Here is a 26,564-nt window from a genome sequence, read left to right on the forward strand (position 1 = left end):
AAAGAAGATATTATAAAGAAATATATTCAAGATGGGAGAAAAATACGTTTTTAAGTATGTTTCCACATTTGTTCTCCAGACTAAGTGGTTGTAACCTCTCAGAGAGAAGCTGTGCAGCTCTGTCCTCAGTTCTCAGCTCCCAGTCCTCCAGTCTGAAAGGGCTAGACATGAGTAACAACAACCTGCAGAGTTCAGGAGTGAAGCAGCTGTCTGATGGACTGGAGAGTCCACATTGTGCACTGGAAACTCTCAGGTCAGAATTCATCAACCTGCACAACTGATCACCATACCTTCCAGTCCTGCAGTGATCTTAGATCATGTGACATGTATGTTGTTTTGTGTGTCTGCAGGCTGTCAGGATGTCTGATCACAGAGGAAGGCTGTGCTTCTCTGGCCTCAGCCCTGAGCTCCAACCCCTCCCATCTGAGAGAGCTAGATCTGAGTAACAACAACTTGCAAAGTTCAGGAGTGAAGCAGCTGTCTGCTGGACTGGAGAGTCCACACTGTGCACTGGAAACTCTCAGGTCAGAATTCATCAACCTGCATAACTGATCACCATTTAAACTGTGATTTATATGAGTTGATAAACACTTGGACATTTTCTCTACTCAAATTATTTCCAGACCAGTTTTATATTTAGACCCTGTGAATAACTTTCTACTAATATATTTTCATTAATTTTTCTCTGTCTCCTGAAATACCAGAGAGGAGTTTTAGATTCAAAAACTGAATGAAGAACTGTGTAATTGGCCCAAAGTAACACACATACAGACAGTAATTCAGTTAACAGTGTTTTGGTAACAGTTATAGTTTCTTTTAATTTCAGAGCAGTATCTGTGCTGGGATGATAGTGATTTTTAGGCACAATGGTGATATGACAGGGCACACCAGCTGTTATGTGGTTAACTACCATTTGATTCTTCTTTTGTTTCATACAACCTTCATACTCTGGATGATTCCTGAAACTGTGTGAAGTATAGTCAGTGAGTATGAGTGAAGGAGTCAGAAATGTTTTCTTACTGTTCCACAACCTTCAGTCCTTATATGCCACATTAGTTAGGATTCCTGTTCTGTATTCAACTGTGAGCATCTGAGATGGAGTCATTTACCTCTGTGACGTGTTGGAGGTTTGAAGTTTTTACAAACTGTAGTCATATCTGTCACCTTCAGCTCTTCATCTTAGCAGCTCATTGTGGCTGCTTCCTCTTTCACTATTCTTTATTTAGACCTATTTTTAGCAGTGAAGAGTTAGCAGACACTAACATCATGTTGACTAAGGTTACAAAAAGCTGGAACTGCCTCACAATACAAACCTTACTGTGGTTGGCCATTTGAATTTAGAAGTAGTGAATGGAAGTATTAAGTTTAACTCTAATGATTACAGAAACATATTGGTGATGAAAGTAATAAACACACTACCTTCCAGTCCTGCAGTGATCTCAGATCATGTGACATATATGTTGTTTTGTGTGTCTGCAGGCTGTCAGGATGTCTGATCACAGAAGAAGGCTGTGCTTCTCTGGCCTCAGCTCTGAGCTCCAACCCCTCCCATCTGAGAGAGCTGGACCTGAGCTACAATCATCCAGGAGACTCAGGAGAGAAGTTGCTGTCTGCTGAACTGGAGGATCCACACTGGAGACTGGACACTCTCAGGTATGGATAGACAGGTGGACTCTCTCAGGTATGGACCAACTCAGTCTCACAGCAATTCGTGAAATAGTCATGTAATTTAATCTATCTATTCATGTACATTGACACGATTTTTCCATTTATTTCGTGACAGTCAGCACAACTTTCAAACGAATATATTTCAATTGGAAGCAGGTTTTGTTCCTGCAGCAGGTTTTTTTCTGTCAGTTGGGACTCGGGAGCTCAGAGGCTGTATTGTTTGTTCTCGTATGCTATTCATTTTTAAACTATAACTGCTACATCACTCAACATTTAATCACAAGATTTTATCCTTGTTTTTATTTTTTTACTCTTATATTACCAGTCTGGTGGGACCGGGGTATTTTCCTCACTGTTGATTTTAATATCTTTAACATTTCTCAACATTAAACATGAAGGTGTCCTTGTCCCAACAATATGAAAGGTTATGACCTTTTATAATTATTTCAGCTTTGATTGTGAGAAATCAAGTTTTCTTGTCAGTTTTGGATGATAGTGGAAGCAGTTACATTAGCCTACCCATGATCCTCAGCGACCGTTACTATGGTGAAGACGCCAGCTAAAGCCATGACATAAATTATATTCAGTTTAACATTATACAGTACTGAAGATTGGTGGTTACAATCAGGAACAACATACTGTACTGTACATTGAAATGTAAAGAATATGTTTGAATTTGAAGCTTTGTGATTGGCTGATTTCTTGAGGCAATGCAGTTTGGGACTCGTTGTTGACTAAAGCTTTGTCATGTAGCTACACAGTCCTTTAGAGTTTTTATTTCATCGCAGTTGTTATTTGTTTGTACCGATGAACTGATCAGCCGGAAGAGTTTCAGGCCCATTAATTGTTGGAAATGTTTAAACAGGACGTCATGAAACAGTTCATCTAGGAAAATAAATGAGATTACTTTTTCTACTTTTTCTACTTTTACTGTTTTTGTGTGACGATTATTATCACAGCTCTTTGTTGATAAAAAAAAAAGCTTTTTTAAGAAAAGAATGAGATTACTTCCCAGTGGCCCAGAGTAACTCCTCCAACTTTGCATATTGAATTTATTTGTAAGCCTACTTTTCAAGTTATTATTATTATTATTATAATTATTATTATTATTATTATTATTATTATTTTTGTGAGCCAATAGGCTATCTATAGGAAGGTGTGAATTTTGTGATGATTAATATATATATATTCTTGATCAAAAAATTCATACACATAGACACACACACACACACACACACACACAGATATATATATATGTACACTATGTTGCCAAAAGTATTGGCTCACCTGCCTGGACTCGCATATGAACTTAAGTGACATCCCATTCTTAATCCATAGGGTTTAATACGACGTTGGTCCACCCTTTGCAGCTATAACAGCTTCAACTCTTCTGGGAAGGCTTTCCACAAGGTTTAGGAGTGTGTTTATGGGAATTTTTGATCATTCTTCCAGAAGCGCATTTGTGAGGTCACACACTGATGTTGGACGAGAAGGCCTGGCTCTCAGTCTCCGCTCTAATTCATCCCAAAGGTGTTCTATCGGGTTGAGGTCAGGACTCTGTGCAGGCCAGTCAAGTTCATCCACACCAAACTCAGTCATGTTGGAACAGGAAGGGGCCATCCTCAAACTGTTCCACAAAGTTGGGAGCATGGAATTATCCAAAATCTGTTGGTATGCTGATATCCTCCTCTGATGATATATATATATATATATATATATATATATTATCAGAAGAGGCTGGTCCATAGAGGCAGAGGAGGTTGCTCATCTTCTATTTTTGAGAGGCAACAGGGAGATCAAAATATAAAAAGAATACTTGGTTGAAATAAACCATTACCAAATTTCATTATCATTTAAAAAATATTTATTCTCTCTTCGTTGGAAGAAATCCATTATTGAAATTCTGATTAAAATGCTTCAACAGTGACACCTGCAGGGCAGGAGGAGAAAGAGCAGTGTGTGTGAGGTGGTGGTGGGGAGCAGTGGGAGGGGAGTGGGGGGGCAGAGGAGGACGAGCTCCTGCTGTCCTCCTCAGGGCGGATCTCTTACATCAATTTAAAGTACTTCATTTTTTTCATGCTAATCTATGATTGGCCAAGACATGTAAAATGACGTTCCAAGGGAGGACGTCCTCCCTAACCAATCAACAACCAGAATACAATATTGACATCACTTTGGTCCAATGATAGTTTCCAGATTTCATCTTCAGTTCTCTACAACTGTAACGTACATGAGTGTGACGAACTGATAAGAGAAGAAGAGCAGTAAGATATAGATAAATTGATAGAGTAGCATATTAGAAAATAAATTATAACTTGCAAATTACGAACTATATTTTTAAACACATCAGTAAAACATTACATCTCATTTAGGCCCTTTCAACAACCAAATTACCCTCAGCGGGACTACGGTGACGTGCTGCTGCTCTGAAGTGAACTCCTCCCAACAACAATAGAAAGTTAACAACATCATTTAAATGAAACAACCAGGAGAGTTAGCTTGTTTGTCATTGTTGCTAATGATATCAGACTGGTTAACCAGCAGCCACAAAGTTCTGTTAACTAACAAACAAGATGACCAACAGCCACAAATGGATGTTATGACATGAATACTTCATCTCCATGATAGAAAGAAGAAGACATCAGATAACGTGAGTCAGATACAGCTTCTCTCTCTCTGTCTCTTTGGTTGCTAATTTCATCTCTGATGGTTAAATGTCTCTGTGTGGCTGTTGTGTGAATTTATCTCCTTAACCAGAATGCAGCAGAGATCATATAATGTGCTGTAGGTAGTTTGCTTGTTGAAGTTACAGTGAGCTGTCTGGACTCACTCATTCATGTGGAATTGATCCAGTTTTTAATTGAGTGGTTGTTCAGTCACCTGTTGATGTTGTGTGATTAGTGAATGAGTGTGCAGGAGGTCTGGCTGCTTGTTGTGACAGTTTGTTCAGTTGATTTTTAAGCTGAGTCGTATATTGAGTAATAAGCTTAAAGTAACTAGAATAACAAGTGTTAACATGTCAGCTTTGTAGACTATATTTTATATATGATGCATATAGATCAGAGTGTGTAAGTCATGTATTTGATACATGCATTAATACTTTCTGATGTGAACCTTCACTTTTAGATCTGTGAATGTTTTTATTGTTCAGTCTTTCTAGTATTCAGCACTGATCTGTTCCTGTATCACATTATAAGCTTTGTGGTACTTTATATATTTCTGTATACTAAGAAAATACACAGGAAACACGTGTAAATCATGTGATATGTTGTCTGTTTCTGATGAGAACATAAATCTGTTGTCACAATAGAACAATACTATAAATTTGAAATTAACTTTGTTGGTAAAATGACACATTGTGAACCACTGCACGACTAAAATGAACTCTTCTTTGTTTAGAAACAATATGTATATGCTAAATGTCTTTAAAGAAGCAGCCTTTTCACCACTCAGGGCTTTTTGTTTTTGAAAGCAAATTGTTTTATTGGCATATAAAACTGTCCCCCACCCCTCTGATTTCATCAGCTGGGGAACAATGATATAGTTTGATGTGGTTTGTTGTGAGATTCCATGTTGGTTTTTCTCCTGTCCTCCCCAATATTTTGAGTCACCAGCTGCCACTGATATAACTATATATATATTATATATGTTCAGATGCGGCGCTAGAGTAAATCAATAGGACGGGCATTTGATTTTCATGAGGGGGCACAATGCATTGTATATTTGTTTAACCTGTTATCAAACAAGTTGAACACAGCTTTGCACGGAGGATACACAGACCCCCGGTCCTTGTGAAAGAAAACTGAATAGTAGGTTATCATTTTATAAATCTTTTGTTTATATGTTGCAAATGTTGTTAAACTAAGGGGTCAGTGGTTGTTGTCAACTGAATGTGATGTAATGTCATTGTCATTTTGGTATACATGCTGGTGAAGAAATCCTGCTCCTAGTCTAGTTGAACTCTTGAACTTGTTTCTATCTGAGGGCTGCTTGCTGACCTCTCGGGTTAGCTAGAGATATCTTTGTCTTAAGCCTGCTGTTTTAGAGACTGAGTGGATCATGAGGTATCTAGACAAGCTAAAGTTGAAGGATGTCCATGTTTGAAGTTATTGATTGACCATGAGGTCTCTGTTAGATCGTATGACCATACTTGTTTGTAAGAAGGTGTAACAGTTTGTGGAAGTGTCTATTAGGGACCAGACTGTTTTAGCTTTCATTCTGGAGAGGTATAAAGCTGTCTGGTTTGGGTTAACAATCTTTAGAGAAAGGGCCGGCTGAACAACATGCTTTCTCTCCAAAAATACAAGATGATTGTATTTTTGTTTGTGTTTGGACATTTGTATAATTGTTACTGATGGTGTGATGGATTGTACAGCGTCTACAACTGCGTCAACAAGTAACAATGTTTAATGCTTTCTTTATGTCTCTGTGTGGTTCTTGAGCAACGATAAAACATTTCCACAACATCCTCCCGCCAGTTAAAAAGGAACAAATTTAGTCTTTGCAAACAGAAATGATGTCTGTGTTAATTTGCATATAGAGCGAGGAAGTGAGATCCGAATAACAAGTGGTCACTCAAGATGCCTGTTAATACCAGGTGTAAACAGACGTACTTGGAGCTGTCCACTTGTGATCGGATCACCTGAGACGCATGTTAATACCAGGTGTAAACAGACGTACTTGGAGCTGTCCACTTGTGATCGGATCACCTGAGACGCATGTTAATACCAGGTGTAAACAGACGTACTTGGAGCTGTCCACTTGTGATCGGATCACCTGAGACGGATGTTAATACCAGGTGTAAACAGACGTACTTGGAGCTGTCCACTTGTGATCGGATCACCTGAGACGGATGTTAATACCAGGTGTAAACAGACGTACTTGGAGCTGTCCACTTGTGATCGGATCACCTGAGACGGATGTTAATACCAGGTGTAAACAGGGACTAAGATGCAAGGAAAAGAAGCAAGTGAGGGAAACGTGGATGCAATTTAAGAGACTTGAGATGCAACCAAGGAAACAAAGCGAGGAGAGAGGAAACGAGAACATTTGTTTTTAGAGACATGAGACGTCCTTTCCTCTGAAGTGTCACATGAAGCGACGTCCGTTTCTGATGACGGCGGCAGCTGATCACAGCTGATCAGCTGTCAGTCAGTTTTAACAGCTGTAGAAACTTCTGATTAATACTAATAAATGTTCACAGTTATCACTGCAGCAGCTGTTTCCTCTCTGCAGCTGTTACCTGTTTAACAAACATAAATAACAACCTGCATTCTGCATTTATACTGTGTCCTGCTCAGAGGCACAGGAACCATTTCTACTCACAGAATGCGTTTATATTATTTAATTGATTATTTGCATCTGTATTGTTTGATATTCTGATAGTGAATTCATTATTTAATAACCCAGAATATGATCAGAGTGTCTTTTGAACACTGGAAAATATGTATTTGGCTAAATGTTTCAGGGAAAATGGAAATGATGTAACTCATATCAAACCCGACGCTCAGGAATTTTCAGCCTCACATGTGACTGAATGTAAATGAGGATAAATGATGTAAAATATAAATGTGTTGAACTGTTATTATGGATCAAATTAAAGTCAGGGAGAGTCTGTCTGTCAGCAAGAAACAGTTTAATGGAGGAAATAACATCATGAAAAGATAAATCTTTCTAATAAGAGACTTGAGATGTATGTGGCTGCTTTTCATTAAGCTAACTCTATGCTTCCTCGCGTCCTCTCTCCTCCGTGACCCGGAAATCGATCTCTCTTCCCCATCATGGAGGATCTTCCGATCCCTTAAATGCACCCGGAGGAGACGAGGAGCGAGGAGAGAGGAGGCTCCTGGAGGAGCTTAGAGCCAGGAAACACAGGTGTATCCTAGTGGAAGTGTTTTAACGGACGGCAACACCCCTTTGATCCAAAGTGTGTATTGATTGGTCAGCTGATCTGACGGGACAGTAAACAGTCGGCTGTTGTTGTAATACAGCAGATCAGGAAACTACCTGTGGAGAAGGAATGAAAGCACAACAGCAGCTGATCATAGCCTATTTATTTATAAAATAAAGATGACTGAATCATGAATCAATCATTAAAACTTTCTACTATTTCTCTTCATGAGGCAAAAGGCTTCTCCTTTCTTCTTCTGTGTTTCAGAGCGTCTCAGCTCCTTCAGGAAAACATGACGTCACACAGCTGCGTCTCCTATAAAACCATCCTGAGCCTGAAAAGCACGTCAGACTTTCACAAACTAAATAAGCAACATTTTATTTAAACATATTCTGCAGGCTGCAGCTGTTTCTATTGTTCTTTTATGTGGGTTCTGTTCTTTCAGTAATTAACAGGTTTAAATTGTCTGTTTGTGTCTCATTCTGTGACAGACAGACGCTGCTATAGATCTATAATCAAATGATTAAACACTGGAGCAGTTATCAGCTGTTTTCCTTCCAGCTATCAATATGTAGAAATGATTAAGTAACAGTGTAAAGTCTTCATTCATTGTACATGAATTTTAAATGCAAACTTTAGAGTTTAAACTGTTACTTAGTCATTTCTATTGCTGACTTATTCATATTTGACATTTAGGGTGAAGTGCGTCATGACAACTTGTCTCCTCAAAATGATGCTGGAGTGAGCGACGACGTCCCGTTTGATAAATTAAATTCCTCCGTCCTCACGTCTCTCTCTCATCCTCGCTGGGAGAAGAGACGCGAGTGAGAGAAACCAGGAGACACGTTAGCGTAATGAAAAGCATCCAAGTATCCCAGAATGCATTTCACACCAACCGGCAGCGATGGCGGAGACTTTGAGTCAGGCTAAAAGCTGTTGTAACTTTAATCGTAGGATTATTAATATGTGACTTTATTAATTTTTAATGTTTTCAGGAGAGAAAGTAACATGTAGATTCCAACATGTGGCCAGTTTATCCCAGTAACTCCAGTCTGTAAACCTGCTGGGATGTGTTGGGAGATGTTTGGACCAGCCGCTCATCTCAGCTGCTAGCAGCCCGACTCCTGAGATGATCGGCCGGTCAACATGTGGTCATCCCGGGGAGAACATGATCCATGAACTGATCTGCAGCTCTTTGCTGATTCACCGCTGGCTCTAATGTCTCCGCAGCATTTAGATATATGATATAATTCCTTCTGGAAGATAAATGTTGGTCTCACACATGAAATCTAACAATTGTAGCTGCAACATTAGTTTGTCTGAATGTAAAATGAAGCTTCATGTTTTTACTGGACAGAACAGCAGCGCTGCCTCTGGAGCTCCACATGTACACATATCACCACATTTACACACATATACATGGATTCAAATGAACAGATTCATTTCATTTATTTTATTAAGCTACATAACAGTTTAGATTTTTATTATAGCTACATTACAGACTGAATAACATCATTTACTGCATCTCTCTGTCAGTGAGGTTTTTGTTTTGTGAGATAAAAAGTGTTAGTGGAGCTTTGAGTTGAGATTATTTTGTCACAGTACAGTCAGGTAGGTGTGTTGAAGCTGAGCTGCTGCTGTTCCAGCTGCAGAATGATCTACTGCGTCCTCTCGTCCTCACAAGTTTGTACTACTGAGTCCAACTTGCCAAGTCTGAACTAGCAAGTACACAAGTCCCAACTTGGTGTATTTGGTATTGAGAATATATCAAGTACGTCATATATAAGATATATGCACATATTTTTTCCAGCTGGCTGAGGAGACTATTATGCATGCAAGCATAGATTGTACTAAATATGATCAATAAAGACAATATATGAAGGAAGAACTCAGGAAGACTGGACTTCAGGAGCTCAGTGTTCAAACTTTAATGAACCTGCCAAGTGGGTGCAGCAGTAGTTTTCTTTGAGTTTATTAGACAGACAGGATTAATGTGTAGGATTTAATCTCTGGTCCACACCCCGGAGCAGAAGGTGGCGGTAATGCACCTAATACGCTGGTTGACAACCGCCGTTATAAACCAGAAAGAAGAAGATTTTTTTTTCCAGACAGAGTGATACCTCCTGTCAGCCGAGGGGTTTCCTATCTGTGCAGCCGAACATAGCAGCTCCTCCGCGGACTGTTTCACCCTGACGGTCCCGGTGTTTCCTCCGCAGGCTGCACTTCACTCAGCTGCCCGACAGACCCGCTGCTTCTTCCCGCTTTAACCTGAATAACAAACCGGGGCTCGGTGCTCCGGTTGGATCCACATGGAGAGCCGAGGCTAACGTTAGCTGAGAGGCTAGCGGAGCGTTAGCCGCAGCATGTTAGGAAGCACAGCCAGCTAGCACAGCCAGCTAGCACAGCCAGCTAGCACAGCCAGCTAGCACAGCCAGCTAGCACAGCCAGCTAGCACAGCCAGCTAGCACAGCCAGCTAGCACAGCCAGCTAGCACAGCCAGCTAGCACAGCCAGCTAGCCTCAGAGAAACAGAGAGAGTAGTTGGCAGTTACACGTTTCTTTTGGCATTAAGTGCATTTAGAGGCTAAATGATTTAGCAGCAAGATGGACGGTGGATAAAGAGGAAGGGTGGAGCAGAGAGAGAGAAAGAAAGGTAAATAAACGTGCTAGCTAGCTAACGTAGCTAATGTTACTGATGCGTCATCATCGTCTCGTCAATGCTAAAGCTAATTAGCATATGTAGTCTAGTTAATGTGGTCAATATTATTATAAAATTCATGTGTTTTGGTGAAAGTTTCAGTGAGTGAGTTCATACTTTGAGCTGATAATTTAAAATGATTGAGACAACACAACGTCTTCTGTCACTATTCAGGCTGCTGTCATTTGTTGGAACTTAAAGATGTGTGTTATTTAATGTTTGTGTTGGTTAAAGGACTATTTGAACCTTTGATGGGTAACTGTTAGTGTATATCAGTAAACTGAGGAGGGTGTTGTGCTCTTGCTTGTTTCTTTTTGAAGGTGTAGAGAGCAGCGTTGGTGCCACAGTAGTAGTAGTGTCGTCTCCCTCCTTAATGATATGTACCTTTGGTTTTATTTCAGCTTCATAACACTACATTGTACTAAGCAGCTGTTGGCTCATTAGTTTGTTATTCACATGCACTAAAATTCAGCAGAATGCAGGAAATCAAGTCTTTGTAAGTAAAGTTTTCCTAGTGGGGACCCCCAGACCCCCCGCTGATAAACTGGTCTGACTGGAGCTATATTTCCCAGCCTGAATGATTTTCCCAGTCCGGCCCTGCTGTATAATGTTATACTGAATATAGTTTATGTCACAGCTTTAGCGTCTTCACCATAGTAACGGTGGCTGAGGATCATGGGTAGGCTAATGTAGCCGCTTCCGCTATCGTCCAAAACTGACAAGAAAACTTGGTCACAACCTTTCATATTGTTGAGTTATCAAGGACGCCTTCATGTTTTATGTTGAGAAATGTTAAAGATATTAAAATCAACAGTGAGGAAAATACTCATACGCAGCGCGTCCTCTCCGGTCCCACCAGACTGCTAATATTAGAATAAAAACATGAAAACAAGGATCAAATCTCTTGATTAAATGTTGAGTGATGTAGCGGTTATAGTTTAAAAATGAAGAACAAATGAGAAAAAACAATCCAGCCTCTGAGCTCCCGAGTCCCAACTGACAGAAAAAAACCTGCTGCAGGAACGAAACCTGCTTCCACCTGAAATACATTAGTTTGAAAATCCTGCTGACTGTCACCAAAAAAAAGGAAAAATGGTGTCAATGAACACGAAGAGATTAAATTTAGTGAATATTTCACTGATTACTGTGAGACTGAGACAGACAGGTGGACACTCTCAGGTGAGGACAGACAGGTGGACACTCTCAGGTGAGGACAGACAGGTGGACACTCTCAGGTGAGGACAGACAGGTGGACGCTCTCAGGTGAGGACAGACAGGTGGACGCTCTCAGGTGAGGACAGACAGGTGGACACTCTCAGGTGAAGACAGACAGGTGGACACTCTCAGGTGAGGACAGACAGGTGGACGCTCTCAGGTGATGACAGACAGGTGGACACTCTCAGGTGTGGACAGACAGGTGGACACTCTCAGGTACAGACAGACAGGTGGACACTCTCAGGTAAGGACAGACAGGTGGACGCTCTCAGGTGAGGACAGACAGGTGGACACACTCAGGTACAGACAGACAGGTGGACACTCAGGTGAGGACAGACAGGTGGACACTCAGATACAGACAGACAGGTGGACGCTCTCAGGTGAGGACAGACAGGTGGACGCTCTCAGGTGAGGACAGACAGGTGGACACTCTCAGGTACAGACAGACAGGTGGACACTCTCAGGTACAGACAGACAGGTGGACACTCAGGTGAGGACAGACAGGTGGACACTCTCAGGTGTGGACAGACAGGTTGACTCTCTCAGGTGAGGACAGACAGGTGGACGCTCTCAGGTGAGGACAGACAGGTGGACACTCAGGTGAAGACAGACAGGTGGACGCTCTCAGGTGAGGACAGACAGGTGGACACTCTCAGGTGAGGACAGACAGGTGGACACTCTCAGGTACAGACAGACAGGTGGACACTCTCAGGTGAGGACAGACAGGTGGACACTCTCAGGTGAGGACAGACAGGTGGACGCTCTCAGGTGAAGACAGACAGGTGGACGCTCTCAGGTGAGGACAGACAGGTGGACGCTCTCAGGTGAGGACAGACAGGTGGACACTCTCAGGTACAGACAGACAGGTGGACACTCTCAGGTACAGACAGACAGGTGGACGCTCTCAGGTGATGACAGACAGGTGGACACTCTCAGGTGTGGACAGACAGGTGGACACTCTCAGATACAGACAGACAGGTGGACACTCTCAGATACAGACAGACAGGTGGACACTCTCAGGTGAGGACAGAGAGGTGGACACTCAGGTGAGGACAGACAGGTGGACGCTCAGATACAGACAGACAGGTGGACGCTCTCAGGTGAGGACAGACAGGTGGACACTCTCAGGTACAGACAGACAGGTGGACACTCAGGTGAGGACAGACAGGTGGACACTCTCAGGTGTGGACAGACAGGTTGACTCTCTCAGGTGAGGACAGACAGGTGGACGCTCTCAGGTGAGGACAGACAGGTGGACACTCAGGTGAAGACAGACAGGTGGACGCTCTCAGGTGAGGACAGACAGGTGGACACTCTCAGGTACAGACAGACAGGTGGACACTCTCAGGTGAGGACAGACAGGTGGACACTCAGGTGAGGACAGACAGGTGGACACTCTCAGGTGAGGACAGACAGGTGGACACTCTCAGGTACAGACAGACAGGTGGACACTCTCAGGTGAGGACAGACAGGTGGACACTCTCAGGTGAGGACAGACAGGTGGACACTCAGGTGAGGACAGACAGGTGGACACTCAGGTGAGGACAGACAGGTGGACGCTCTCAGGTGAGGACAGACAGGTGGACACTCTCAGGTACAGACAGACAGGTGGACACTCTCAGGTGAGGACAGACAGGTGGACACTCAGGTGAGGACAGACAGGTGGACACTCTCAGGTACAGACAGACAGGTGGACACTCTCAGGTGAAGACAGACAGGTGGACACTCTCAGGTGAGGACAGACAGGTGGACACTCTCAGGTACAGACAGACAGGTGGACACTCTCAGGTGAGGACAGACAGGTGGACACTCAGGTGAGGACAGACAGGTGGACACTCAGGTGAGGACAGACAGGTGGACACTCTCAGGTACAGACAGACAGGTTGACTCTCTCAGGTGAGGACAGACAGGTGGACGCTCTCAGGTGAGGACAGACAGGTGGACGCTCTCAGGTGAGGACAGACAGGTGGACACTCAGGTGAGGACAGACAGGTGGACACTCTCAGGTACAGACAGACAGGTTGACTCTCTCAGGTGAGGACAGACAGGTGGACGCTCTCAGGTGAGGACAGACAGGTGGACACTCAGGTGAGGACAGACAGGTGGACACTCTCAGGTACAGACAGACAGGTTGACTCTCTCAGGTGAGGACAGACAGGTGGACGCTCTCAGGTGAGGACAGACAGGTGGACACTCTCAGGTACAGACAGACAGGTGGACACTCTCAGGTGAGGACAGACAGGTGGACACTCAGGTGAGGACAGACAGGTGGATGCTCTCAGGTGAGGACAGACAGGTGGACACTCTCAGGTACAGACAGACAGGTGGACGCTCTCAGGTGATGACAGACAGGTGGACACTCTCAGGTGTGGACAGACAGGTGGACGCTCTCAGGTGAGGACAGACAGGTGGACACTCAGGTGAGGACAGACAGGTGGACACTCTCAGGTGAGGAGAGACAGGTGGACACTCAGGTGAGGACAGACAGGTGGACACTCTCAGGTGAGGACAGACAGGTGGACACTCAGGTGAGGACAGACAGGTGGACACTCAGGTACAGACAGACAGGTTGACTCTCTCAGGTGAGGACAGACAGGTGGACACTCTCAGGTGAGGACAGACAGGTGGACACTCAGGTGAGGACAGACAGGTGGACACTCTCAGGTGAGGACAGACAGGTGGACAGTAAATCAGCTCAAACTCTTGAGACTGCAGCTGATTGTCAGCTGTAACCATCATGCAGGAATGTTCCACCTGTGTGAGAGGAAATAACTTGTCAGTCGTCCAAAGATTGTTGAGGAAAGACAAACAGAAACAGGCGGTTTATCATTTTCATGTTAGTGTGAATCAGTTTAAACAGTCCTGTCATCTGTTCACAATACAAACTGCTGAGTCTGACAAGAAAAAGTCTCATTGTTGACATGATTTGACTTTGAGACGCCTGTTTCTGATTGGCTGAATGTAGCTGCTGTCGATAGTCGTCGTGCGATGTGATGTGATGGACGGTTGTGTTGCCTAGCAACAGCAAAGCAGCTCAGTGTGATGAGGATCAGAGCTGCTTTTTCTAGAGTGATGTCATGTCCATGTTTGCATGCTGAAAGAGAACGTGCTGCTCTGACCCCCCTCCTCCTTTCAGGCTGCAGCCTGCTGGAGTCCGATACTTGACACCAGGTCTGAGGAAGTGTAAGTGTGTTTTTCATTTCATTCATCAAAACAAAGCTCATTCACATCCTACTGAGGATGAAGATGATGTCATCATCAAACAGATGATAGATCAATAACTGCAGCTGTATTGTGTCTCGTTCTCTCCATCAGATTTCTGTCGACTCACACTGGATCCAAACACAGCAAAGAGATTCCTCAAACTGTCTGACAACAACAGGAAGGTGACATATGTGGAGGAGGATCAGTCATATCCTGATCATCCAGACAGATTTGATGTCTGGCAGCTGCTGTGTAGAAATGATCTGACTGGTCGCTGTTACTGGGAGGTCGAGTGGAGCGGATGGGTTAATATATCAGTGAGTTACAGAGGAATCAGCAGGAAAGGAAACAGTAAAGACTGTGTGTTTGGATGGAATGATCAGTCCTGGTGTCTGATCTGCTCTTATGATGGTTACTCTGTCCGTCACAAAAACAGATCAACATCCATCTCCTCCTCCTCCTCCTCCTCCTCCTCTGTCTCTGGCAGAGTAGCAGTGTATGTGGACTGTCCTGCTGGCACTCTGTCCTTCTACAGAGTCTCCTCTGACACACTGATCCACCTCCACACCTTCAACACCACATTCACTCAGCCTCTGTATGCTGGGTTTGGGCTCCACTCGTCTGGTTCCTCAGCGTCTCTGTGTGGTCTGGAGGAGGAAGAGTCTCCTCCTGTTAGAGAAACTTTCTCACTGCTGACCAGATAGTTCAGTCTGTACAGGATCACACACAGCTGATGGTATTTAGTACCAACATGATCTCTCACTGCTTGTAAATGTAAACATGGTTTCCACATGATTGACAGTTTGTTTGTAAAATGAATCAAATGATAAACTGAGTCCAGTTGTTGTTGTTTTCTGTTGTTAGTGTATTAGAAAGGCTTGAACTGTAATGGGATAATGGGAATGGGATCTTCACAATGTTTAGTTGTAGTTCTTCTAGTAGTTTCATAGTAACTGTGTTACCTGATTCCTTCACTTATTTAGAGATCACATGACAAATGATGGTCAGAACAACAGGCCTCCTATTGGCTGGTTAAATGAACACCTCTAATGGTGAAGGCTGAGGCTCAGCAGCTGGAGTGTGGCTGCTTTTATGCTGCGTTCATATCATATTGGAATGATGCTAATTATGAGATTCTGACTTGTAAATAGAATTCAGGTCAACATTCAAGTGGTAATTATGAAGTGGAAAAGCTGAAAGCTCTGATATTTACTGGATATGGTGGATTATTGTCAATAACAGTATTTTTGAGCCTCATTCCACCAACTTTGTAATCATGCAGCCGTCTTGATTTGTTGTGTGACATGAACGCTGGCGAGTTGTAAACATGGGAATCTTTCCCGCCTCTACCATCCATCCCATATGATGTGAACACAGCATTAGAGATGAGAAGTCCAGGAGCTGTTGTGTGTTTCTGACATACAGGAAGTATTTAGTTTTTCTCTGGAGTGTTTATTTAGTTCCTGTGTAGAGAATAAAGTTCATGATGATCAGTAGCTGATGTTAGTTTTCTCCATTTATTTTTGTGTGTGTGCATGTTAATTCATATCTAATTTCATACAGTAGATTGAAGGTATTTGACAGTTTCAGGACTGTTTAAAGTGTCAGTTTAATGTGTTTAGCTCACATTCAGTCTGACAGCTGTTGTTCAACATCAGACACACATTATTATTCCAAGCAGAGTATTTTTATATTCTTAAAACATGTGCGGAGGATCTTTAAAGTTCAGACAGTCTGTGACGACACAACTGACGTCAGTTAAAGTCTGTTTTGATTTTTTACATCCACTGTCAAACTTTTTTGGCTTTTTTTGGTCAGAGCGACTCAAAATGATGAGTTCTGATGGTGTTTATTGATCAGATTGATGGATTGGATTCATGTTCTACAGACACACTGTGAGATACATAATCAAAGTCTAAAAATACATCAAAGGAACTTTACAACATATCTGATATACTGTGTAAACTTTGTAAATGTGCATCACATAAGATAGATGATGTGGTTCAGTCAAACTGCTGATGTGAGAGTGGAAGAACAAAGTGGTTTTAATGGTTTTAATGGTGACACGCTGTAAAGAGACAGTCTGATTTCTGATGGTGAATGAAAAGACTTCATATAAATATGTTTAATAAGTATGTATTTGAACACTGGTGGAGTTTATTGATCCACTGGATGTGATTATTTCAAACATCTTCATTTCTTTTTAAAGCCTAAATGTTCCTGTTTTCATGTTTTAAAGTGTGAGTGAAGCAAACAGCTCCTCCTCTGACAGGATGTGATGCTGTGAGTGAACAGCAGGTGGCAGCAGACGCTCATGTTTCTGTTCCTCCAACACTTGAGTTTCACACAGTTTATATGTTCAGAGGTGGAAGAAATAAAACGCATCCTTTACTTTAGTAAAAGTAGTAAAACTACCATCAAATACTCCTTTACAAGTAAAAGTCCTGCATTCAACAATATATTGAAGCTCTGAGAAATAAAATGTAATGGCTAGGTGTAGAGTAGGATGAAGATTTTTAACTAATAAACTCATCTTTTTTCACGGAAAACCAACATCAGACACACATTATTATTTCAAGCAGCCTGCTTGTAGAAACTTTATCATTTTGAAATGTTGATACATGTTTTGGCTTCTTACAGAGTTGAAGTTAGAGCAGCTGTTAGATGTTGTTTCAGTAGACGTTGGTCAGTGTTACAGACAATCTGCAACTAACATTTAATGTGTTTTTCATTAACAAACTAATCTGCCAGTTATTTTCTCAGTACATAAATTATCCATTTGGTCTACAGAAGGTCAGAAAATAGTGTAAAATGTCCATCACAGTTTCCTGCAACCCAAAAGTATTCAGTTAATAATAAACTGAGAAATGGAGGAGCAGCAAATTCTTACTTAATTGATAATCAAAATATTTTCTGGTTAGTTTTCTATCGATTTAATCAATTCCATGATTAATAGTTTCAGTCTTTCTGTTGATGTTGTAGCTGATGTCACAGTCCAGTTACAGAGCAGCTTGGTCTGTCAGTCTGTTGCTTTTCAGGGGTCGTTGAAGGTTCGAGAGGCTCCACCATCACTGATGCTCAGTTGTGCAGGTACAGCAGCCTGAACTCCATCTTACGCTCCTCGAACATTGTCTGAAGGCCTCACACTGCGCTCGACATCAAACATGTTCTGTTGTCCCACGAACAATAAAAATATCTGGTGATGATCATTGTTTTTCATGCAGGACTTTTAATTGTAATGGAGTATTTTTACTTTGATGTATTAGTACTTTTACTGATCTAAAGGATCTGAATACTTCTTCCACCGCTAGTTAATAGTATGATAGTATGTAATAATAACAATAACAACAACAACAATCATAATCATAATGTTATATTTATTTATGTATTTATTGGGACCATGTACAGTGCTAAACATAAATGTTACCACGTGATGTACTGCTCCAGAGTTAGCTTATAGCTAATTTTCATCTGCAGTCTCTTACAATTAAAACACATAACAGGACAATAAAAATCAGTACAAACCAAAAAACACACTGAAAAAAACATAATACAACAGCACATCACACACACCCACAATGTCAACTAGAGATGAATAGTGTGAGCTTGTCTCCAGTGATGGACCATACAGTGATGGAAATGCGTTGGCTGTTTATCTTCTATGTCTTTAGAGTGTGTTTGATGTTCTTCCGGCATCTTACCGCGTGCTGTTCTACGCTTTAATGTATCATGTGACGTAACCATGGACGTATAATAAGAGCTTATAATACATCCATGGACGTAACTGAGTGAATGTTGTACGATGAAAACACGACGCAGCGCTGCGTCATGGCGTCACACCTCAAACAGGAAGTGACCCCGATCAACACAACACAGCGAAGACCTGCTGAAGAAGCTAACCTGCTAACCGGCTAACTGCGCAGATAAAACAAACACCGGGAGGTTTCCCGTTTCTCAGCGGGCAGCAGAGCACCGAGCAGAGCACCGACTCTCCGCCGAGATGCCTGAAAGTAAGCTGCAGCTCCGGAAGTCTGTTAGCCGGAGATTTATTAGCACGCTAACACACCGTTAGCCTGCTAGCCTGAGCTAGCTGTTAGCTAAAGTCAGCAGAGATACAGATCTGTTTCTTCCTGATATAAAATGTATATAATCCTGATCAAAGTCTGCCTAAACCTACAAATAAAGACGTGTCCGCGGTGTTTAATTAATTAAACCGTGTGAAAGTTGAATCGCTCAGTTATATTAGTTTAAATTAGCTCGACTCTGATGCATCGAAACAGACTCCGTTAGATTTCTGCAGGTTTTAAACTCTTCATGCTCATCGACACATTTACTGAACTGAAACAACCAATTAATATAATCATAATATAAAATATAAATCGTTGTTCTAATCGGCTCAGCTGGTGTGTCCCAGCTAACAACAGCTAGTATCTTATCAGCCGTTTATCTTTATTAATGGTTCACTTTATTCATGTAAAAGCTTCTCTCAGTACACATGAAATATCTTTAAATTTACTGATAAAAGTTGTTTCATAATGAAGTGAATCTCTTATATATATATATACATATAACTCATATATGTGCACATATAGAGTCATATATATGTTTACATTTAAACCTGCTGACACTCATCTGATCCTCTACAACTGTGTCTGCATGTAAAAATCTATTCAGGGAAAGAGAAACATAAATAATATGAAAGCTGAATAAAGGTAGAAAGATCAATAACAAAATAGAGCTGTAAATAAATAAATAGAGAGGCTGTTTTCTACAGCGTTATGAACAAACAGTAAAGGAGGATTCATGTGTGAATCTGATGTCTTTGAATCTTTCCAGAGATGGAAAATTATTTATTTATTTAAAGTGATTAATGTGCAGCTGGAACACATTCCTGTACGGAAAAGGTGTTTTGTGATCCGAATTTATTCAGAAAAATGTAAACAATGACCAGTCAGAAATGCTGTTTAATAATAAAAGCCTGTTAAAGTCATTATACTGGCACAAAAGTTGGTATTTTTTGTATTTATGTGTGTTTTTATATGCTTAAATATTAATCAACTGGGGGAAAATAGTGAGTGTTTTCTTTTTTTAGATTTACAAAGTGAGCAGAAAGGTAGAAATATGACCTTCACTAGATTAATTATCTGTTGTTTTAACAGTTTTCTGGTTCCAGCTGCTCTAATGTGAATATTTTAACAATATTAAACCTATAAAGTATAACTAACATCCTGTCTGTGTCTGCAGCTGAGAGTTACTCCAACCCGCTGGCTCCTGATGGACACGAGGTGGACGACCACCGCGCTGCAGCTCAGTGAGTATCACCTGACGCCAGTGACGGCAGAATATTCCATATCTGTCATGAAAACATGAGGATATAGATCACATGATCTTCTGCCATGATGGAAGCACAACAGTAGTGTAAGTGTGCAGGTGTTTCCATACTGTGTCCTGCAGAGGGCGCTCCTTTATAATGACTGCAGCTGCTCTCCTGTCACCGGGGCCTCATAAACATTTGTATGAATCCGTTACTGTAAGTTACCAGCAAGTCATTTATTTCATTTTTTCAGCACAGCATTGGCTATTTGAATATGTTTATTGCAGTGACATCACATGACTTAAAACAAAGTTATAAGACCAAGAAGTTCATCCATGTGCAGATGATGTCTCTACATTTGTAGGCTGAGACCTAAAAAACAAACAAAGATGAATAAAATCTCTTCATAAAGTCTCTATTACACAGAAAAATTTAAATATTTACATTTTTATTTAAAAAAACAGTCGTTTCTTGGTGTTTTTATGATATTTTTTTAAAATATGGATACCAGCAGTTTTTCCGGCGTCACGCAAACAATATAAAACAGACTTTTCACTCTGCGTAGTGCTGCAGTGGTCACAGTGGAGGTAGCAACACGTCTTCACGCAGCTCAGTACACTTCAGGAAACTGTCCTTGTTTACTCTGAAGGTCACGTCCAGTCACAGCTTGTGATTGGACGAGACAGACTCGACATGGCTGCCAGCGATCTCATTCACCAAAACACTCAGTAGTTGTGTGCACAGTCGATACTACATAAAACATTATTATTTCCAAAGTGTCCAAAAACAACACAGTGGTTCCTGGATGGATTATAAGAAACGTGACGGCTTGTTGTAGCAGCTGGACGCTGCGCTGCAGAGCACTTTATAAAGTCCATCAGTGCAGAGATATCATTAACGTTAAATGTGAGAGCTTCTGCCATCGTAGCCAACCAATGTGACCCCAGAGGGTTAAAGATGGCGGCAGCAGGGGGTGAACAACGTGAACCCAGAGGGTTAAAGAGTCTGTATCTCACCTGTGTCTGTCTGTGTGTGTGTGTGTGTGTGTGTGTGTGTGTGTGTGTGTGTGTGTGTGTGTCTGTGTGTGTGTGTCTGTGTGTGTGTGTCTGTGTGTGTGTGTGTGTCTGTGTGTGTGTGTGTGTGTCTGTGTGTGTGTGTGTGTGTGTGTGTGTCTGTGTGTGTGTGTGTGTGTGTCTGCAGGTCCAAGCTGACCAACGATGACTTCAGGAAGCTGCTGATGACGCCGCGGGCGACGCCCTCGTCGGCTCCGCCCTCCAAGTCCAGACACCATGAGTGAGTGACGGAGGTTCACTCCGGTGCTTTTTTAAAAAACAAAAACCCTAAAAACAGTTTCAGCTTCTTAAATGTGAAGATTTAAACAGTTTATTCAGCAGTTCGTCACTGACACACTGAACTCTTCTGTCTGCTCGGTTTGTCCATCCAGCTGCACTCAGCTGTAGTGCAGATGTGTCAGCGGATAATAATATGCCTGATCAATAATCTATAATCAATAAACATGAAACAGAGTGATACAAGCACATTTCTCAGGGACTGATGTGACTGTTTCAGGTTTCTGTTCTGGATGTTTTAAGATCATCAACATTAGATCCACATCTGTCCAACAGTTACATTGATGATGATGATGATGATGAAGGTAGTCACTGTGTCACTATTTTCCCAGAATGCCAAGGGACTACAATGAGGATGAGGATCCTGCAGCGCGGAGGAGGAAGAAGAAGAGGTGAGATAATGATTGTGTAATAAACCTTCTTATTGATCATTCAGGTAAAACTGATACTGATCACTGATTGGTTCTCTACAAACAGGTGATTCCAGGTGTTTGGCAGACAGGTGTCCTCTCTGTAACACAAACTGTTCACCTGCAGAATGAGCAGTGCTACACGTTACAATCAGCACGTTTTCTAATCAATGATTTAACAGCTGATAACATTCATTAGTGAGTGTCTTCTTCGTTGGTATCATCATATAGTCCTTCCTGTGCAGCGGCCGTGTGTGACGCTGCTGTCTGTCTCACTGTCAGTCCATCGTTAGCGTCACAAAACAACAACGAGTCCATCAACAGAAACTGGATACCTACTGGCATCGTATTATTTGTAATATTTGTTATGAATTATTGATCTTCTCTTCCAGTTACTATGCAAAGCTACGTCAGCAGGAGATGGAGCGAGAGAGAGAGCTGGCCGAGAAATACCGAGACCGAGCGAGAGAGCGCCGAGACGGCGTCAACAAAGACTACGAAGAGACAGAACTGATCAGCACCACAGCTAACTACCGAGCTGTAGGACCCACCGCAGAGGCGTGAGTAATGCTAAGCTAATGCTAACACTACAGATAACTACCGAGCTGTAGGACCCACCGCAGAGGCGTGAGTCATGCTAAGCTAATGCTAACACTACAGCTAACTACCGAGCTGTAGGACCCACCGCAGAGGCGTGAGTAATGCTAAGCTAATGCTAACACTACAGCTAACTACCGAGCTGTAGGACCCACCGCAGAGGCGTGAGTAATGCTAAGCTAATGCTAACACTACAGCTAACTACCGAGCTGTAGGACCCACCGCAGAGGCGTGAGTAATGCTAAGCTAATGCTAACACTACAGCTAACTACCGAGCTGTAGGACCCACCGCAGAGGCGTGAGTAATGCTAAGCTAATGCTAACACTACAGATAACTACCGAGCTGTAGGACCCACCGCAGAGGCGTGAGTAATGCTAAGCTAATGCTAACACTACAGATAACTACCGAGCTGTAGGACCCACCGCAGAGGCGTGAGTAATGCTAAGCTAATGCTAACACTACAGATAACTACCGAGCTGTAGGACCCACCGCAGAGGCGTGAGTAATGCTAAGCTAATGCTAACACCACAGCTAACTACCGAGCTGTAGGACCCACCGCAGAGGCGTGAGTCATGCTAAGCTAACAGTGCTAATGTTAACAGTGCTGCTAATCAGGATTTTTATTTTCTGTTCCCGACGCTTTCTCTGATGTCCTCTGTGTATTTGTTGATTTGTTTTTATTTGTGTTTTTGTTTATTTATGTGTTTTTAGAGATAAGTCTGCGGCAGAGAAGCGTCGGCAGCTGATCCAGGAGTCTAAGTTTTTGGGTGGTGACATGGAGCACACTCACTTGGTGAAAGGTCTGGACTTCGCTCTGCTGCAGAAGGTCAGTTTAGTAACGGCTGAGTTTCTGTGTGACGCCACAACATACATACTACATGCTACATGCTACGTACTACATACCACATGCTACATGCTACATATTACATACTACATGCTACATGCTACATATTACATACTACATGCTACACACTACATGCTACATATTACATACAACATGCTACATATTACACACTTCGTACTACATATTATATGCTACATGTTACATACTACATGCTATATGCTACATATTACATGTTACATACTACATGCTACATGCTACATATTACATATTACATACTGCATGTTACATACTACATACTATATGCTACATATTACACTCTACATGCTTCATATTACATACTATATGCTACATATTACACTCTACATGCTTCATATTACATACTATATGCTACATATTACACTCTACATGCTTCATATTACATACTATATGCTACATATTACATGCTACATGCTATAACGTCAGTGTATTTCATGTTGCAGGTGAGAGCTGAAATCACCAGCAAGGAGAAGGAAGAAGAAGACATGATGGAGAAAGTCCAGAAAGAGGCCAAGTACGAAACCATCAGAGCAGAGACTGGTTCGGTTTTAGGTCTACAGAAAGAACTTCAGCTTCTGTTTCTAACTAAACATCAGTCCTCCAACATAACCTGACTCAGCAGGATGTTAGTTTCTCTCCAGATGCTCAAAGACGAGACATTAAAAATGAACCTGTTACTGTTGTTAATGTGATATTTCAGTTTTAGCTTCTGTTAACTTTTCATAACACAGTTTGTTATTCTTACAGTAATCATGACGGTTTCAGCCTAGTTAATGGACCACAGCTCTGAGAGTGTCTCCGTCCACCTGTCGTTATGCACATTTTCAATTTGTGCATTAAGACCTGAGTGCAAATTTTAAGAAAAAGTCGAAATATCTCTAACCTTTGACCTGTCTGTCTGACCTTTGACCTGTCTGTCTGACCTTTGACCTGTCTGTCAGGAAAGACATGGAGCCGGAGGAGAAGATCGAGTTTAAGACGCGTCTCGGTGAGTTTGGTCATCAGACTGTTGAAATGATCACAGTCAGACTCGTTAGAACACAGTTACATGTTAAACTCATCATGATGATTCTGCAAACACGGTGTGTGGTGGTGAACAGATGTTATTAAATGAGGTCTGCTCACCTGTCGTCTCTCAGGTCGGAACATCTACCGCGTGGTGTTCAGGACGGGTCAGGTGGAGAGGAACGAGCTCTTCCTGCCCGGCAGGATGGCGTACGTGGTCGATCTGGATGACGAGTTCACCGACACCGACATCCCCACCACACTGATCCGCAGCAAAGCAGACTGTCCCAGTATGGAGGTACAGATCCGTCTCACAGCTTTATGTCCTTATAGTTTATATTATTCTCTTCGTCTTTATATCATCGTCTTCATCTTCTGTCTGTTTGTCTCTCAGGCTCAGACGACTCTGACCACCAACGACATCGTGATCTCTAAGCTGACTCAGATCCTGTCGTACCTCCGACAGGGAACACGCCACAAGAAGATGAAGAAGAAGGAGAAAGGTAACTGCAGACACACCTGCTGCTGACATCATCATCATCATCATCCTCATCATCATCATCATCATGGTGATGCTGAGCTTGTTGTTGTGTGTTTGTGTTTCAGGTAAACTGGACGATAAAAGAGCTCCTGAAGCTGATCTCAGGTCAGTTCACTGAACGCAGCCGCCGCTCTGCTCTCCGCTGCTGCAGCTCATCTAACTGTTCGACTCTCACTGTTTCAGTATCTTTGAGGACATCGGAGACTACATCCCGTCCAACCCGGCGTCCTCCAAACCCCCCAAAGACAAAGACCGCCACCGGGACCGAGAGAGAGACCGGGAGAGAGACAGAGACCGGGAGAGAGAGGAAGACAGCAAGAGCCGCAGACACAGTTACTTCGAGAAGCCACGAGGAGACGAGCACCAGGTGAGACGGGTGGGGGGTGAGACAGGCGGTTAGAGGGTGAGACAGGTAGTTAGAGGGTGAGACAGGTGTTAGAGGGTGAGACAGGTGTTAGAAGGTGAGACAGGTAGTTAGAGGGTGAGACGGGCGGTTAGAGGGTGAGACAGGTGTTGGTGGGTGAGACAGGCGGTTAGAGGGTGAGACAGGTGTTGGTGGGTGAGACAGGCGGGTGGAGGGTGAGACAGGTGTTGGTGGGTGAGACAGGCGGGTGGAGGGTGAGACAGGTGTTGGTGGGTGAGACAGGCGGTTAGAGGGTGAGACAGGTGAGTGGAGGGTGAGACAGGTGGTTAGAGGGTGAGACGGGCGGTTGTAGGGTGAGACAGGCAGTTAGAGGGTGAGACAGGTGGTTGGAGGGTGAGACAGGTGTTAGAGGGTGAGACGGGTGGTTGGAGGGTGAGACAGGTGGTTAGAGGGTGAGACAGGTGTTAGAGGGTGAGACGGGTGGTTGGAGGGTGAGACAGGTGTTAGAGGGTGAGACAGGTGTTAGAAGGTGAGACAGGTAGTTAGAGGGTGAGACAGGTGTTAGAAGGTGAGACAGGTAGTTAGAGGGTGAGACAGGTGTTAGAAGGTGAGACAGGTAGTTAGAGGGTGAGACAGGTGTTAACTGACTGTGTCTCTGTGTGTCTGCAGGTGATGGAGGTGGATTCAGGTAAATCAGTTTATTGTTTCTTGTGTTGCAGCTGAACTAAAAACTGACATAAAACAACTGATTAACTGATCAGGAGCTGTAATGATTACTCCATTAATTGATTAGTTATCAACTATTAAATCAATCTGTAATTATTTTGATAATCGATTAATCATTGTGAGTCATTATTCAGTAAAGAGTTTGTGGTTTCTTTAGTCTCCATGATGATAAACTGAATAACTTTGGGAAACATTGATCCACATTTTTCATCATTTTATGGATCAAACAACTGATGGACTAATCCAGACAATAATCAATAGATGAATTGATAATAGATATCTGCAGCTGTAGACTGATCAATGAGCTGTGTGTGTCTGACAGGTCCTGGATCAGTCAGAGAGCAGATCAAAATGATCAATGAGAAGTTTGCAGGAGCAGCAGGCAGCCAATGGCAGGGCCAGGACTCATATCCTTCTCTACGATTGGTCACACTGGGAGAGGGGGGCGGGGCTGTCTGGACTGTGTGTAGTACCGTGTGTAGTACCGTGTGTAGTACTGTGTGTAGTACAGTGTGTAGTACTGTGTGTAGTACTGTGTGTAGTACCGTGTGTAGTACTGTGTGTAGTACTGTGTGTAGTACTGTGTGTAGTACCGTGTGTAGTACCGTGTGTAGTACTGTGTGTAGTACTGTGTGTAGAGTCTTTAACCTGCAGTACTGTGCCGGGGAGGAGAGACAGAGACAGTAAGGAGCAGCTGGGAGAT

The 26,564-nt window shown here is 42.7% G+C and overlaps 2 protein-coding genes across 2 annotated transcripts in view; both read left to right on the top strand.

The window, feature by feature from the left end:
• The window catches only part of LOC121910431 (NLR family CARD domain-containing protein 3-like), a 51,024-nt gene extending 34,854 nt beyond the window's left edge, over nucleotides 1-16,170 (top strand). Inside the window, exons 8-12 of the mRNA XM_042431656.1 lie at nucleotides 80-253; nucleotides 351-524; nucleotides 1,480-1,653; nucleotides 14,607-14,745; nucleotides 14,803-16,170. Of these exons, the coding sequence (XP_042287590.1) occupies nucleotides 80-253; nucleotides 351-524; nucleotides 1,480-1,653; nucleotides 14,607-14,745; nucleotides 14,803-15,378 (1,237 nt within the window). The 3' untranslated portion in view covers nucleotides 15,379-16,170. The remainder of the gene's footprint in view (nucleotides 1-79; nucleotides 254-350; nucleotides 525-1,479; nucleotides 1,654-14,606; nucleotides 14,746-14,802) is intronic.
• A 2,307-nt stretch (nucleotides 16,171-18,477) lies between these two features.
• Nucleotides 18,478-26,564, top strand: part of ik (IK cytokine) — a 13,844-nt gene continuing 5,757 nt past the window's right edge. Inside the window, exons 1-15 of the mRNA XM_042431822.1 lie at nucleotides 18,478-18,684; nucleotides 19,919-19,985; nucleotides 21,189-21,281; nucleotides 21,670-21,729; nucleotides 22,140-22,307; nucleotides 23,057-23,171; nucleotides 23,669-23,739; nucleotides 24,167-24,213; nucleotides 24,365-24,528; nucleotides 24,625-24,733; nucleotides 24,837-24,876; nucleotides 24,955-25,138; nucleotides 25,805-25,823; nucleotides 26,184-26,268; nucleotides 26,519-26,564. The exon at nucleotides 26,519-26,564 is cut by the window's right edge and continues 44 nt beyond it. Of these exons, the coding sequence (XP_042287756.1) occupies nucleotides 18,675-18,684; nucleotides 19,919-19,985; nucleotides 21,189-21,281; nucleotides 21,670-21,729; nucleotides 22,140-22,307; nucleotides 23,057-23,171; nucleotides 23,669-23,739; nucleotides 24,167-24,213; nucleotides 24,365-24,528; nucleotides 24,625-24,733; nucleotides 24,837-24,876; nucleotides 24,955-25,138; nucleotides 25,805-25,823; nucleotides 26,184-26,268; nucleotides 26,519-26,564 (1,278 nt within the window). The 5' untranslated portion in view covers nucleotides 18,478-18,674. The remainder of the gene's footprint in view (nucleotides 18,685-19,918; nucleotides 19,986-21,188; nucleotides 21,282-21,669; nucleotides 21,730-22,139; nucleotides 22,308-23,056; nucleotides 23,172-23,668; nucleotides 23,740-24,166; nucleotides 24,214-24,364; nucleotides 24,529-24,624; nucleotides 24,734-24,836; nucleotides 24,877-24,954; nucleotides 25,139-25,804; nucleotides 25,824-26,183; nucleotides 26,269-26,518) is intronic.

The sequence above is a fragment of the Thunnus maccoyii genome, chromosome 13 (genome assembly GCF_910596095.1).
Source record: "Thunnus maccoyii chromosome 13, fThuMac1.1, whole genome shotgun sequence".
NCBI classification, from domain to species: Eukaryota; Metazoa; Chordata; class Actinopteri; order Scombriformes; family Scombridae; genus Thunnus; species Thunnus maccoyii.